Genomic DNA, 15,638 nt, shown 5'->3' on the forward strand with positions numbered 1-15,638 from the left:
GAGCGCATGGGCCAGGTCGCTGCGGACGACATCACCGAGCTCCCGCAAGGTCACCAGCATCTCGCCAGTTCGCGCACACCGATCGCTGATTCCACCTTGCACCCACAGAGTACAAAGACCTCGAGGCGCGGGTCGACAACCTCCGCCAAATCCACTACGCGCTGCTGAAGTACGTCCGTTCCGCGCGCCGCGCTCCTTCCACCAACACATGACCTGCCACACAGAGTAACGAAGGTCTACGAGAACGAGACGTACGACTACCCCACCCAGATCCAGGAGAGCATCACCGAGCTCGGGACGTCCATCGGCCAGGGGCTCACCAACTTCGCCGCCCACAACCTCAAGGGCGTGCCCGTCGCCGCCCCCGCCCCCGTCACGCCCCCCGCCGCACAGCACAAGACCCTCCCGCACGCCATCGGCCGCGCCGCCACGACCGCCGCGCAGACGCTCCAGGTGAGCCCCGCGGCCGGCGAGGAGAAGCTCCACACCGCGCTCGGCGCGTACGCCGGCGCATGGGAGAAGATCGCGGATGCGCGCGTGCAGCAAGACGAGTCGATCCGCGCGCAGTTCCTGCAGCCCTGGCAGACGACGCTCTCCACGAGTATCGCGGTCGCGATGAAGGCCCGCCAGGCCGTCCGCGGCAGCCGGCTCGAGCTTGACGCCGCGAAGCAGGTGTAAGTGCCCGGTGCTCTCAGGCGCGCGGGCGAGCGCGAAATTGACGTTAATTGACGTGTGTCCGCTAGGTTGAAGACTACGGGGCCGTCGAGACAAGAGGCTGCTCGGCTCGAAGTCGAGAACGCGGAGGATGACCTTGTCCAGAAGACCGAAGTCGCTATCACGCTGATGAAGGCGGTCCTCGACAACGTACGTTGCGCTTACCTCCTCCTACATTTTATGCGCCGCTGACCCTCGTGACCAGCCTGAACCACTGAAGGACCTCCACGAGCTCGCCAAGGCACAGCTCATCTACTACGCAACCGCCGCCGAGGCGCTCTCAACCGTCCAGGGTGAGCTCGAGGAGCTCAGCGTTGCTGCCGAAGGCGAGTACAGGTGCGTGTGTCCTCCGCGTCGCCGCTGCACACGCATGTACTGACTATCCGCTGCTCTGCAGGAAGTCGCGCGACCACTGATTCAGCAACGAACTGCGGATGCCTTCACGTTCACGATATTTATACCTGACTGCTCTGTTGTCTCATCTACCCGTCCTCCGTGTATGCTGCCCTGACAGACAATCTACCATTTTGCTCTCTGATGCACTGGCCCCGGCCTCGCCGCGCTTGTCCTCATTCGGATGCGTGGCGAGTGGTGGTACCTGGGAGTATTGTCAGTGTACACGTCTGCGAGCATCTACTGATGAACTACAGCTGAACCATGGGCAACGCCTGGTGCGTCTTTTGCGTTGTCGCCGACTTGGCTCCCTTTCCGGCACCGTCGCTCCTCGTCCTCTCTGTGCACTACTGCCCTTCTCGCGCTGTTCTCGTGCTGACCTCCGCCTGCGCTACGCTCATGCCCGCGACCGAGGCGAGTTCATAGACACCCCCGGCACCGCCCCTTCACGCTTCTTCGAGCCTACGCAGGTCCGTCTTCTTTGTGCATTCACTCAGAAAACCCGTCTTACTAGCTTTCATCTCTGACTTGCTTCCGCCTTCCCCCGCCCCGAACCCACCCCAAATCTCCAACCTGTGCATGCCCAGGCGATGCTCAAGCATCGTACCACCCTCCTCTCAACTTTCGGCGGCGAGTTTATGCACCGGACGGCTCGCTACACGCCGTTCTCTGCGGCGCTCTCCAACAAGCGCCCGCGGTCGCCCTCCACATTGTGTCTATCACCCGTCACCCCCTGATGTCTCTCTGCGCGACGTAAAGTGCGCTGCGCGCATCCTTCGACTGCGTGCGTCACCGCCATTACCCGTCATCATGCGTCCAACCACGGTACGCTCACCGTCAAGTCTCGGTAACAACTGACGACGACCGACATCTCACTCTTCCGATCTCGCGCGAATAGCACCGGCCGACGCGTATGCAACTCCCGTCAACGTGTCCTCGCTCACACGCGTACGGAAGACGGCACACGACCCGCGTAAACAGCACTCTGTACGACGACCGCCTGCGGTCTCCTGCCCGCGCGCAGGCATCTCGCAGCGGTGGACAGCGGTGCGCAACGGTGCGCTTTTCCTCGCGACGTGCAGGTGCCACGCCCAAATACATCGCGAGTCGCCCCGTGCGCTCCTACGTACGTACACCCACAACCCGTCTCCCCAACTACAAGCTCCTTGCACTCACTACACTAGACCTACATAGCATACGGACGAGTTCGCGCGTGTCGATTGCTCGTGCGACGCACCGTCTCTTCCCGCTCGCCATGACTCGCAGGCATCGACTAAGCTCGTCAGCCGCAAGTCCTCCTGACCCACGTGTCGGACGAACGGCTCCCGCATGGACGCTCTACAGTCACCCGTCGTCAGCGAACTCATCGACCGCCTGGACCTCAAGAGAGCTTACCTCTGCCCGTCCGCGCCGATACCGACAACCTCGACACCGTGCATAACGACCCGCACACGCAGCCCGTCGCCAAGGCGCGCTCACTCGGCGAGCGCGTCTTATCAGCAACGAGCACGAAGTCAGTACTCGCCCTTCAACTCGGTGGGAAAAGCAACTCACCGATGCTTTTTCTTGCCCGCAGCCCTCGCTTTTATACCTCGCTCGAGAGCTCGTCAGCGCGATGACAGCGGCCAAGTCGCCGTGGCTCTTCTGGGGCGCATCCTGCGCGACGTCCGCGGAAGCGAGCACGGTGCCACTTGGCATGGACGGCAGCCTCGTCCGTGTCACAGACGCAGACGTTCGGGCCCATGCTCGATGGCCCGGGCGTGCGGTACGTGCGCGTTGATCGGGCAGGGTCCGTGAACGTTCCTCGTTGACGGACGGATCCCGGAGGGTGCTTTGCGGGATGGGCAGGAGCCGGGCGTGACTTCGCGGTGAGTTGACTCGGATTCGTCTACCACGCAGCCCGCAAGCTGACGGCGCAAGGACATGTCCTGCATCTCTCAGGTGGACGACCGACGCAGTGTTGGGCAGGGCGATGCGAATGGGACGGGCTGCCGCGTCGTACGAGAGGTGCGGGCAATCTTTCTCCATGTCGCACGGCAGTTGCTCGTCGCGTCCAGTCCGCGAAGCAAGTCTTCGCTTCCGAGTCGTTCATGCGGCCGATCACTGGCGGTACGTCTCGCCGACCGGCCTCTTCCCTCCTCGAGCGAGACACGTCCGTCGGCGAATCGCCCTCAGCCCGCTCGTCAACGAGACCGTCCCCCGCGCCATGGGGGATGTACGAGGTGAGTGCCGTCGCGGTGCTTCTGGCGCTGATGTTCTGTCGCTTAGTGAACTGGAGGGTGTAGTGGGATGGCTCGGGGAGGATGCCAGGCAGGAGTTATGGTGTAGGAGGATGCCAAGCGCAGACGCAGAGAACGGCGCTGTGCAAATGCGAAACTACGGTGGTGGGAACGCGTCGCGCGGCGACGGACGTACGTCGACGCCGGCACAGTGTCTGCCTGCACGATCTGTCCACCGGTGCGATCCCCGCTGCGCAGACGACGGTTGCCGTGACGGACGACCGGCGTGTCGTGCGTGCTGCTCGAAGTAGGTACGGTGACCGTGTATGTAGTCTCGAGGAATAGATATATTTGAGCTATTCTACATGGCGGACGTGGACTGCAAGCGATGGTCAGAACCGTCGCAGCCTCTGCCTGAGAGATCTCGAGTCCAGACCGCGAAATGAAACATGACGAGAACCAGAGAAGTAGTATGTACACTGCACAGCGAATCCCGCAATGGTCATACCTTCGATACTGCCACGATCCATCCATCTCCCTCCCGCATAGCCTGTACGCTTCTTGTCAAGCCATTGGGCTCGTGCTGCGAGTCCCACGTCTGCAGACATTCGAGTGTCAGCGGGCCCAGACGAGAGGCCATGCACTCTGAGGTCGACTGAAGGAAAGGAACGACGCACCTGCACGGTGTGATCATGGTCCAGACGCATCCTGACCGAGTGATGCACGACATGCCTGCTCAACTGGTCACAGTGCCTTGCGCCGCCAGTGAAGCTTGAAAGCTCGCTTGACGTCTACAGAGACAGACCTGTCTCGCAAGGACATGAGGGGTGCGACGTGAAGTCTCTTGCCAGGGGCGCAAGGTACTGGTACTCAGCTCACTGATCGCAACTTGTGTCAGGTTGAGGCGGCGAGATGGGCAACTCACAGGATGGGATCCAGAAGCCTGGCTTATGGAGACGAGAAATCGACGTGAGAGGGACGCCAGTCCGACATCCGTCGACCGTCGACCGTTGCTCGTTTACTTGTACACCCGATCGCCTTCAATGCGTTCAATGAGCAGATCGGTCCGACGCAGAGCGTGAGCTGGTGATGTAGCATGGTGATAGAGCCGTCGAGGATGATAGACTTGAGATACTGAGGCACATGTACGGGCAAAAGGCGACTCGGAGAGCATCGGTGACGGCTCGTGGTCTATTCAGACAGGTATGGGTTGTCCCTGCGTGTTCTCCGTCCTGTCCTGAATGGAAGTCGAGCAAACGGCAGATCAGGTTGTGCAAGGCAGAACGATGTAACACACCGTACTGGGGGACAATGACACCGCTACATGAGGATGACAGCCTCGCCGGCCGCTTGGCTCTAAGTTTTGAATTGCACACGATTGTCTCGACTCACCGTAACTCAAGTATTGTGTAGTACGATAGTAGTCCGTCGCCGTTCAAGATCCCGAACAGTTACAAAGGATCGCTTCGAAGTCTGTCTGCGCGCGTTTGACCGGGCTGAGGAGTGTCGGTGTCGTCGAATGCGATGAGGCTGTTCAAGGAAGGTATCATGGCGATGCTCAGTGAAAAGTAGCTACGAGATCAATGTACTGGCAACGCACGAGAACATCATTGTCGTACGCTGATTCTCTCTCTCGTGAGCATAGTTGCTGTGCTTGCACAAACGCAGCACTCACCTTTCGAGCCGTTTTATATACACCTCAGCAGCATGATATCCTCTCCGGGATGCATGCTGTCGCACACTGGGATCTTCATGGCTCAATCGCACGACATGACTGCGTCGACTGGTATCGGATTCCCCCGGCAAACATGGTGCGAGTCGATGGTTAGACCTGGATAAGGATGGAACTGAGTCCGAGACCTTGATTCACGGACGCAGGAGAGCTGCTAGGTGACGAGGCAAGTAGGTGTGCGTGGGCGAGTCTTCCGCATTCACAGCTACGCGGCTGCGTCGTCGTCGCCCAATGTGCGAACTGGGCGTCGGGACTGTACAGCGCGGTCTTGTAGATCCGAGACTCACCGTTCCTTCCGGCCTACTTAGCGTGTGATCCAGCGAGATACCTGGGCAAAAGGCTCAGTCGGACCTTGTACTACATAGCAGTGATTCACTCGTGGATGTTCCACGACCCGGGCATGACATTGGATGCCCTCCGACAACGTAGAGTAGTCGGCTTTTCGCCGATGAGTCTGACTCACGAGTCCCCCTCACGCACCGGCCCATTCGTCGTCGATCGAGGGATCTGCAGGAAACACAGATCGAACAACAGACCGTACGAGGTCGGCGCGCAGAATCTGAGATTCGTCCGCAGAAAGCAGACATTCGATGCTAACATTCAGGGTCCAGGGCGGTCAAACATTCTACGGTCCCGAGAGCAGTGATGCATCTTCCATGACTGCACCCGCCCGCTCTGACCGTTCGCAGGTAAGCAGGGGTCGACGATCGGCATCGCCAAACAGACAAATTCCTAACGCTCACCATCAAGCGGCGCTGCTCGAGCCGGTAGTGAAGAAACCGTACGGAGAGAGTATGAGACAACCCCGTTAAACGTACAGCGTAAACACCCGGTCGGGGATTGAAGCCATGCTTCGTCCCGAGAGCGGATGCGAATAGCATTCTCGGCGAAACAGGCCTAGCCTGTCCGAGTGAGCATCAGCTCCCCAGACGTCGAGCATCGTGACCTGTCTGCACATGCACCAGGCCAGCGGTAGTGGGATTGCGCATGGGCCTTCTGTGTGCGATCAACAGTGGCTCACGAGCCAAGAATCACGAAATCTCGAGGTGAGTCGAAGACAGAATGAATATGCTGACGGCCTCATTCACACCTCGTCTCGACTCTTTCAAACTGTATCGGAGTCCGGACCAGTTGTGAATCGCACGATCCCCGTCGCGATCGACACGAGGTTGAGAATCGGAAGTGCCTGGTCTGTATCTTCTGTGCTCTCTGACCGTTGACGCGGTTGATGCGTTGACAGGAAGCAGAAATGAGCGGCCGAGATGCGGCTACGAGGACACACCGCGATGCTCCGCGATGTCTACTGCGCATTGAGCAACGCAGGACTCTCTGCGTCGAGCAGCTCGGAATTCAGACATGTGTTTGCACGATATATGTCCCCGTTACACGCAGGGCACAATGAATCTGCCCGCGGGGATAGGAATTGCTATTACAACAGAAAGGACATACCTGCAAGTGCCGTACGTCGCATTTCGCGTGCCTGTATGCTCCACGCTGCGGTACCGAGATTGCAAGCGGACCTTCGATGTGCGCGGACTTTCCTTTTGAAATCATCAGCAGCTCGTCGGCCAGCGAATGACAGAATCTCAGCTTGAACCCCGGTCGGAGTGAGGAGTCTCGTCTCGACTCTTTCGTTTTTGGCAAGCAGCGAGTAAACAACCGAGACAGTCGCGGGAAGCGAGCGTGGAAGTACCTGAGATTGAGCCCTACAGATGGCATCGGCCATCATGGCAAGTATACCATCGGGTCCGAGGTAATTGTAATGGCCCGTGAGACGGTGGCACTCGCTCAGCGAATCCGCCAGCGGTCCAGCAGCTATATCGACTTGTACATCCTTCCCAGTATTTGGGGCGGGTACTCACATCGATGTCACAGCAGACTTGGGGGCGGGAGGCGGTGGGATACCCGCTGGCCGCACTCGAGATCGCACGACGACGAAGTGCTCAGGGTCCCCCGATCGACGTGCAGAATGTGTAACACCATGTATACGGTGCAACCGAGTATTCGACGCACACGCACCATTCCGGGACGCACAAACACTGATTTCCCCTCGACAACCCTCGCCCTTGCCAGGAGAGCGTCGGAATCTGCATTGCGACCACACGGCCGGTACCGTGAGTCCTCCTTCTGACCTCTCGGGGTCGTATGCGTGGCGTGTGTCGAGAGGAAGCGTGCGCCTTCATAGGTGTGACAGGTGCATAGACTCACCGGGTTTATGACCACGATCAGTGCCCCTGCACTATGCGCTCCCCGGTCAACGAGCCATTCGATCGCAGCTAGTTTGACAGGATCTGTCGAGTTCAGAGGAAACGAGAGCGTGCGACGTAGAGCACGGGGAGTGTCTGTGAAGACCCGAGTCGGAAGCCCCGACTTCCAACTGCGCGCATACAGCCTGGCTGTCACAAAATGCGTAGAGCAGTAAGCACTTTAGCATACTAGTATCACGCGGTGCAGCGCAGGAACCGGGATGGAGAGCCAGCGAGCAGGAGAAGTTGGACGGCCCATTTGGAGTCCTCGTTGAACATCGCCGGCCTACAGAGTAAGTACTGTCCTTCGAGAACGCGGTAGGGGTTGTAGCCGGCTTGTCTAACCAGAGTAACGAGCCTAAGTTGATTGAAGTGCATAGTACAGATCCTGGAAGCATGGGTTGGAAGGTAGATCGAGCGCGAGTAAATGGATGAACGGGACAGAGCGTGATTGTGGCTGAAGGCAATTCGCGTGACGCGCGATCGGACTTCGACGTCAGGCTTCCTCTCTTACTGTCTGCGAAGCTGGCCCAGAACATGTGCGATCCTCTCTGGCACTCTTCGTCCACCATCCACTTCCTTCTCATGTCTTCATTCGACGAATGATACATCCTTCCCAATGTGTAATGATTCGTACTTGACTGCCAACATTCGACTCCGCTGTGTATGTCGACCCTGACCTGCAGTACCGTGAACAGCACCGGTCAGGTGCAAGGGAAACATGCGTGAGTCTCTCTCAATCCCAATTTGTTGACGCTCTAGGACACGACAAGCGAAGCATACGACAAGACAGTATTGTGCGCGAACCTACTACGTACCATGACCGTCTGGAACACCTCTCCTCCTCGACTGCCGAGAAACCTGCCGTGGAACACGTCTTCAGCAAGATCGAGGACGACCTCCAGGAACGCGGGCTTACCTGCTCCCAGCGCCGTGCATTCCGACGATGACGACGACGGCTGCTCGACACCGCGCTAGTGGACCCTGTGCCGAGTGACACGTTCACTGTATGCGGTCAATGTATGGTTAGTACTCTGACGACTCCTCGCCGCGGGGAGAAGTACAACTCACCAACACGCATTAATTCCCGCATCGCTTGTCTCTATATACCCGCAATGCTCTTCGGCTTAGTAGCAACGGCCAAGTTGCCGTCACCTTCCCTGGCGATGTCCGCGGAAGCGAACATAGCGTCACATCTGGCATGGACGTCAGCCACGTATGTCCGAACTTCGTTACGCCACAATGTTGCCACAATGTGCAAATTGCACCACTCGCTCGGGTATGTGATCTGCGAACATTTCCTGGGCGTAAGAGGGCGTAAGGAGTAGGGATCGTGTACCGTCATCTCGGACGCGGCTGCTACTCCTGGCATCCAGCATACAGGTCAATGCTTTCGACGATCAAATCGCCATGTTACGCACGCACACGGATCAGTGAAGCACCCCAATTGGGAATACTGTCCCCTCCATGTCTTCAGGAATACAATACTGCGGCTTACTCGCTTCCGGCCTATGCGGAGCCTCCAATTTGGGTGCACCTGCTTCCAGATGTGCTCCTTCCGAGCAGCCTATGTTTTGTGATGTCGATCCAACCCGCTGTCGACGTGATTTCAGCACGCGTCTGGCTAAAATAGCCATCAATTCCGGACCAATTGTCCAGAATTTCTCAGTGATTGCTCGGGATTGTCATCAATTCGATGAGGCGGCAATGAGCAAGACGAGTGATGTCTCGTCGGGAATGCGACAGCAGGGCCGAGAACTCTGCGAAGCTGACCACCAATTCAATGATCATGCTTGTGCAAATGACCAGTGGCACTTCGGTGAACAACTGGTACACCTTGTGTACTACTGTAGGTGGAGATCAAGCACATAGTGTTGCAAAGAATGAATACATCTCAGCTCTACTACCCTCGACGTGCATACGAGGCTAACATCAAGGCTCGAGTGCACCAAATCGTCTCCGCCCACATCAAGATGGTGTACCTGAGCCATGCTCAAGATCTATGAACAACAGCATTCAACACAGGGGGCATATGTACTCGTATCCCTCTGCATTTGAGCGTGAACATCGAGACAAGGAGAACAGATCTAAATCTGGCAAGGCCGACAAGAAGATCAAGTAAAATTGTGTACGGAGGGGATTGCCGTATTGGGGTGGCTACCGTCCTATGTCCTGCTTCCACGAACTGAGTTGATCGGCTCAACCGTGATCTGTGACAGAGTAACAGTGAGTAATCTATTCATTCAATCTGTGACTGACAAGAACTCGATGGGCTTACTGTGGCACGAGTACCTGCCCATCAAATTCTGAGACTGTTATGGAAGGTCAGCTATATCGGGCAAGCACCATTCACCGACAACAAGGGTGGCGAATTCGGCTCGGTAGGTAGGCAACTGAGAGGATGTCAGCACGAGATCGATGACAGTACATACTATGAACTCAAAGTGATCAGTATCCTCAAACCATTTCAGCCTCTGAGTCACAGATTGAGACTATTCCCTGAATATTCTCAGTTGGAATTCATACAGTGAGCCTGACGAGAGTTCAGTACTGACTGTGAGCACACGAGAGGAATGACATTTCATTTCAGAGGAAGCCCGCCGGCCGAGGAATGATTAGCTGATAGGACAGAATTTCGCATCCGAGGAGATGCTCCGAGTCAGTGGCACTGATATGCAATTGTGGCACAGTTAAGGCGAGCATCACGGTGAGTGGATTTTGTGCACATTACTGACATTCCACACGTGATTTGGGCATCAAGTATGTAGGAGCCGAGCAAGGCTGACTGAACTTCAAGTTATCAGTTAAAGGCCAGTAGGAGAGCGGACGTACCACTCCCGGCCCCCACTATGCTTCTCCTCTCACTCGCATGTGTCGATCACCCAGTACGTGTATGCATCAACTGTCTTCACCCGGCGTTCACTCACCACGGACACTCTCAGATCATCCTGATAATCTCCAGTGGCGGCCCCGGCGCAAGCTTCATCCAACAACTCAATCATACATATGGTCAGTATATCCCTCCCTTGTTATCGTGGTTGTACTTGTACTCACTGTTCTCGTTATTCCAGACAGTTGCCGAGTGAACGGTTACGTCGGGAGCAATCGCAGTGCGTAAGTGCGGGCACGAAATGCGCTGACTGTGAGTACCTTCCCGATATAGCAGTGGTCCACTAGATCAGGCGCTCATTGTCTCGTAGACACACCGGGTTGGTCGTGCCTCACGCTGCGCTGGCCTCACACGCGTCGGGAATCCAAGTCGACTTGGAGCTGGACGTATGTATGGTACGACGTCCGGCGAACACATTCCCAGTCAGATACTGTCTTACCCGGTCTGTCATTCCGCGGGATGGCAATGTATATACAGAACGCCGTCCGCCGAGCGATGTACCACGCCCACCATGCGGAAGGTCCGTAGTGAATCTCAATGATCTACGGCAATGCGCTGACGTAGTATGCTGTCCAGTATAGAACGCGCGAGGGCTCTTCTGTTCCAGTCCAGGCTTCTGTCCACGTCAACCGATCCAGGCTCCGGTCGCTGCGATGTATATGTGTATTGACTTTCGGCGATTGACATCTCAGGCCAAGGACAAGGTGCGACATCGACCAAGGTCTTGCGGTGCTCGGAACTACAATATATATATGGATCGACGTCCGGCGAGCGATGTCTTGGTGCGTCTACACTTGTGCCTCGTCCATACTATGGCTGATGTGATGTGTATGACAGGCTGGATGTCGTGTCCGTGTCCGCGCTCACGCAGCGCGCGAGCCACGAGCGTTTCCGTAGGCTCTTTGGGTGGGTTGAGTGTGTCAGACTCGCCGTGAACGTCGATGTATATACAGATCGACGTCCGGCGAGCGACGTCTGAGGCCAGGTGCGAGGTGCGTTGTCGTTCCGACATTGGTGTCCGTGTCGTTGACGTGACCTTCACAACAGGTCGGTGTCTACCGAGTTCGTGAGCAACAAGTCCTTCGTACCTTCAAGGACATTGAGCTCAAGGGCAATGAACAGTAGGTATAGGTACTCACCACTGCGCCTCGTGAAGGCCGGAACAGCAAAGTATGTATGCATCGACGTCCGGCGATCAACGTCTCGGGGCATGTACGGGGTGCATCGTCGATTAACCCTCGATGCTGACTTTGTGGTGCCCGGAACGGCGATGTATGTACATATTGACGTCCGACGAGCGACATCACGGGCTGTGCGCGAGGTATGTTGCCCATCACACACCGACACTACATCACTAACCCGACTCGGACGTGTCGTGTCGCCGCTGACATGCGCGTGCAGGATCGGGCCACACGGCGCACGAGCGCTGCCCTCCGTCGCTGCGAATGTCCACCGAGTTGTCGGCTCGTCGTGAACGTTGATGTATGTACAGATCGCCGTCCGACAAGCGGGCGATCGTGAGCGGTGAGCAGTCAGTCTTTTTCTCCTGGTTGGCCGACACTGACTTGGCGAGTATCCTAGGACGACTTTGCGCGACGGCAGTGTCCCGCGTCAGGTCGGGTGTAGCACTCAAGACGCGACAGCGGGCATCCGTCTACCGTTTACTGTTCGCGTCCCGCAGGCGGACGAGTTTGCGTTGTCTGGTGAGTTGCCTGCCGTGCATTTTTGCGTCAAGTGAATGGACATTGAACTCGTCGTGAACGGCGATGTGTGTATAGATCAGCGTCAGGCGACTTACTTCGAATGGTAAGCCCGAGCCAAGACACGTCGGCGAAGGCCCATCGCTCGCAACGGCCATCAGACTGCGTAGAGTCACAGGCCGCCGACTGGTACGTGCGATGTGCCTCGCAGTCGCTGAGTTGGTGAGTCCCTCATCGCGCATTGGCATGCGGCGTTTGCTGACAAATCGAGCAGACCGGGTCCGTGCGTCGCGACTACTTCGGGGTTTGACTGTATGTATGTACACGCGGGCGACGAGGGACACATAGGGGGAGGGCTACGCGTTGCAGCGCGCGAGGCGGAGAGAGGGGGCTTCTTTTTTTTGTTGACGAGCATGTACATACCGGGACCCGTTTGCGCGTGGCGTGAAAAAGTTGTGAGACCGGATAACACGCGAGCTCCCTGCGGGGAGGGGAAGCTATGGCCGAAAAATCGACGTTTTGGACTTGGGAAAACCGTCGTCTTTTTGCCCTCCAGCCAATCGCAGGCCCCGCACGTAAAACACCCACGCCCGCCGTGCGACGATCCCCGCCCGCTGCCCACGCCGCACTCCCACGCGCTTTTCCCACGAGCGACCGACGTCAGCGCCCCCGATGACGACGATGTGCATCCGTCCGACCACCAGCTCACTCCCCCGTGTCCGACCGCACTGAGCATGCATGACGCCGCATTGATGGCGGCCTGTCCATTCCGTTTCTCTCTCCTGCTCTCTCCCCGTCCTCCACACTCGCCCTTGTCGCCATGGACCAATGGACGACGCTCCAGGCTGGACTCTCCGGCCTCAACATCGGCCAGTCCGCCAACAAGTTCGCAAAGGGCTTCAACACCACCGTCCAGGCGACCAAGGAGCGCATGGGCCAGGTCGCTGCGGACGACATCACCGAGCTCCCGCAAGGTCACCAGCATCTCGCCAGTTCGCGCACACCGATCGCTGATTCCACCTTGCACCCACAGAGTACAAAGACCTCGAGGCGCGGGTCGACAACCTCCGCCAAATCCACTACGCGCTGCTGAAGTATGTCCGTTCCGCGCGCCGCGCTCCTTCCACCAACACATGACCTGCCACACAGAGTAACGAAGGTCTACGAGAACGAGACGTACGACTACCCCACCCAGATCCAGGAGAGCATCACCGAGCTCGGGACGTCCATCGGCCAGGGGCTCACCAACTTCGCCGCCCACAACCTCAAGGGCGTGCCCGTCGCCGCCCCCGCCCCCGTCACGCCCCCCGCCGCACAGCACAAGACCCTCCCGCACGCCATCGGCCGCGCCGCCACGACCGCCGCGCAGACGCTCCAGGTGAGCCCCGCGGCCGGCGAGGAGAAGCTCCACACCGCGCTCGGCGCGTACGCCGGCGCATGGGAGAAGATCGCGGATGCGCGCGTGCAGCAAGACGAGTCGATCCGCGCGCAGTTCCTGCAGCCCTGGCAGACGACGCTCTCCACGAGTATCGCGGTCGCGATGAAGGCCCGCCAGGCCGTCCGCGGCAGCCGGCTCGAGCTTGACGCCGCGAAGCAGGTGTAAGTGCCCGGTGCTCTCAGGCGCGCGGGCGAGCGCGAAATTGACGTTAATTGACGTGTGTCCGCTAGGTTGAAGACTACGGGGCCGTCGAGACAAGAGGCTGCTCGGCTCGAAGTCGAGAACGCGGAGGATGACCTTGTCCAGAAGACCGAAGTCGCTATCACGCTGATGAAGGCGGTCCTCGACAACGTACGTTGCGCTTACCTCCTCCTACATTTTATGCGCCGCTGACCCTCGTGACCAGCCTGAACCACTGAAGGACCTCCACGAGCTCGCCAAGGCACAGCTCATCTACTACGCAACCGCCGCCGAGGCGCTCTCAACCGTCCAGGGTGAGCTCGAGGAGCTCAGCGTTGCTGCCGAAGGCGAGTACAGGTGCGTGTGTCCTCCGCGTCGCCGCTGCACACGCATGTACTGACTATCCGCTGCTCTGCAGGAAGTCGCGCGACCACTGATTCAGCAACGAACTGCGGATGCCTTCACGTTCACGATATTTATACCTGACTGCTCTGTTGTCTCATCTACCCGTCCTCCGTGTATGCTGCCCTGACAGACAATCTACCATTTTGCTCTCTGATGCACTGGCCCCGGCCTCGCCGCGCTTGTCCTCATTCGGATGCGTGGCGAGTGGTGGTACCTGGGAGTATTGTCAGTGTACACGTCTGCGAGCATCTACTGATGAACTACAGCTGAACCATGGGCAACGCCTGGTGCGTCTTTTGCGTTGTCGCCGACTTGGCTCCCTTTCCGGCACCGTCGCTCCTCGTCCTCTCTGTGCACTACTGCCCTTCTCGCGCTGTTCTCGTGCTGACCTCCGCCTGCGCTACGCTCATGCCCGCGACCGAGGCGAGTTCATAGACACCCCCGGCACCGCCCCTTCACGCTTCTTCGAGCCTACGCAGGTCCGTCTTCTTTGTGCATTCACTCAGAAAACCCGTCTTACTAGCTTTCATCTCTGACTTGCTTCCGCCTTCCCCCGCCCCGAACCCACCCCAAATCTCCAACCTGTGCATGCCCAGGCGATGCTCAAGCATCGTACCACCCTCCTCTCAACTTTCGGCGGCGAGTTTATGCACCGGACGGCTCGCTACACGCCGTTCTCTGCGGCGCTCTCCAACAAGCGCCCGCGGTCGCCCTCCACATTGTGTCTATCACCCGTCACCCCCTGATGTCTCTCTGCGCGACGTAAAGTGCGCTGCGCGCATCCTTCGACTGCGTGCGTCACCGCCATTACCCGTCATCATGCGTCCAACCACGGTACGCTCACCGTCAAGTCTCGGTAACAACTGACGACGACCGACATCTCACTCTTCCGATCTCGCGCGAATAGCACCGGCCGACGCGTATGCAACTCCCGTCAACGTGTCCTCGCTCACACGCGTACGGAAGACGGCACACGACCCGCGTAAACAGCACTCTGTACGACGACCGCCTGCGGTCTCCTGCCCGCGCGCAGGCATCTCGCAGCGGTGGACAGCGGTGCGCAACGGTGCGCTTTTCCTCGCGACGTGCAGGTGCCACGCCCAAATACATCGCGAGTCGCCCCGTGCGCTCCTACGTACGTACACCCACAACCCGTCTCCCCAACTACAAGCTCCTTGCACTCACTACACTAGACCTACATAGCATACGGACGAGTTCGCGCGTGTCGATTGCTCGTGCGACGCACCGTCTCTTCCCGCTCGCCATGACTCGCAGGCATCGACTAAGCTCGTCAGCCGCAAGTCCTCCTGACCCACGTGTCGGACGAACGGCTCCCGCATGGACGCTCTACAGTCACCCGTCGTCAGCGAACTCATCGACCGCCTGGACCTCAAGAGAGCTTACCTCTGCCCGTCCGCGCCGATACCGACAACCTCGACACCGTGCATAACGACCCGCACACGCAGCCCGTCGCCAAGGCGCGCTCACTCGGCGAGCGCGTCTTATCAGCAACGAGCACGAAGTCAGTACTCGCCCTTCAACTCGGTGGGAAAAGCAACTCACCGATGCTTTTTCTTGCCCGCAGCCCTCGCTTTTATACCTCGCTCGAGAGCTCGTCAGCGCGATGACAGCGGCCAAGTCGCCGTGGCTCTTCTGGGGCGCATCCTGCGCGACGTCCGCGGAAGCGAGCACGGTGCCACTTGGCATGGACGGCAGCCTCG

At 58.4% G+C, this 15,638-nt stretch overlaps 2 protein-coding genes across 2 annotated transcripts; one reads left to right on the top strand and one right to left on the bottom strand.

The window, feature by feature from the left end:
- Nucleotides 1–3,816: 3,816 nt before the first annotated feature.
- Nucleotides 3,817–4,195, bottom strand: B0H18DRAFT_1038502 (uncharacterized protein). Its single transcript, XM_048030445.1, has one exon. It carries the CDS (start codon nucleotides 4,054–4,056, stop codon nucleotides 3,829–3,831), a length of 228 nt encoding a protein of 75 aa, XP_047887699.1. The 5' UTR covers nucleotides 4,057–4,195; the 3' UTR covers nucleotides 3,817–3,828.
- Nucleotides 4,196–9,027: 4,832 nt separating this feature from the next.
- B0H18DRAFT_958855 (uncharacterized protein) lies at nucleotides 9,028–11,932 on the top strand (the record flags this gene model as incomplete). Its single annotated transcript, XM_048042738.1, has 16 exons — nucleotides 9,028–9,153; nucleotides 9,203–9,280; nucleotides 9,524–9,530; nucleotides 9,567–9,689; nucleotides 9,995–10,011; nucleotides 10,109–10,189; nucleotides 10,247–10,313; nucleotides 10,376–10,418; nucleotides 10,505–10,580; nucleotides 10,672–10,714; nucleotides 10,776–10,849; nucleotides 10,887–10,976; nucleotides 11,148–11,186; nucleotides 11,242–11,315; nucleotides 11,687–11,725; nucleotides 11,776–11,932. 16 exons carry the CDS (start codon nucleotides 9,028–9,030, stop codon nucleotides 11,930–11,932), a joined length of 1,134 nt encoding a protein of 377 aa, XP_047887700.1.
- Nucleotides 11,933–15,638: the final 3,706 nt, after the last annotated feature.

Source organism: Fomitopsis serialis (assembly GCF_022376445.1).
Source record: "Fomitopsis serialis strain Sig1Antser10 chromosome Unknown B0H18scaffold_118, whole genome shotgun sequence".
In the NCBI taxonomy this organism is placed as follows: domain Eukaryota; kingdom Fungi; phylum Basidiomycota; class Agaricomycetes; order Polyporales; family Fomitopsidaceae; genus Fomitopsis; species Fomitopsis serialis.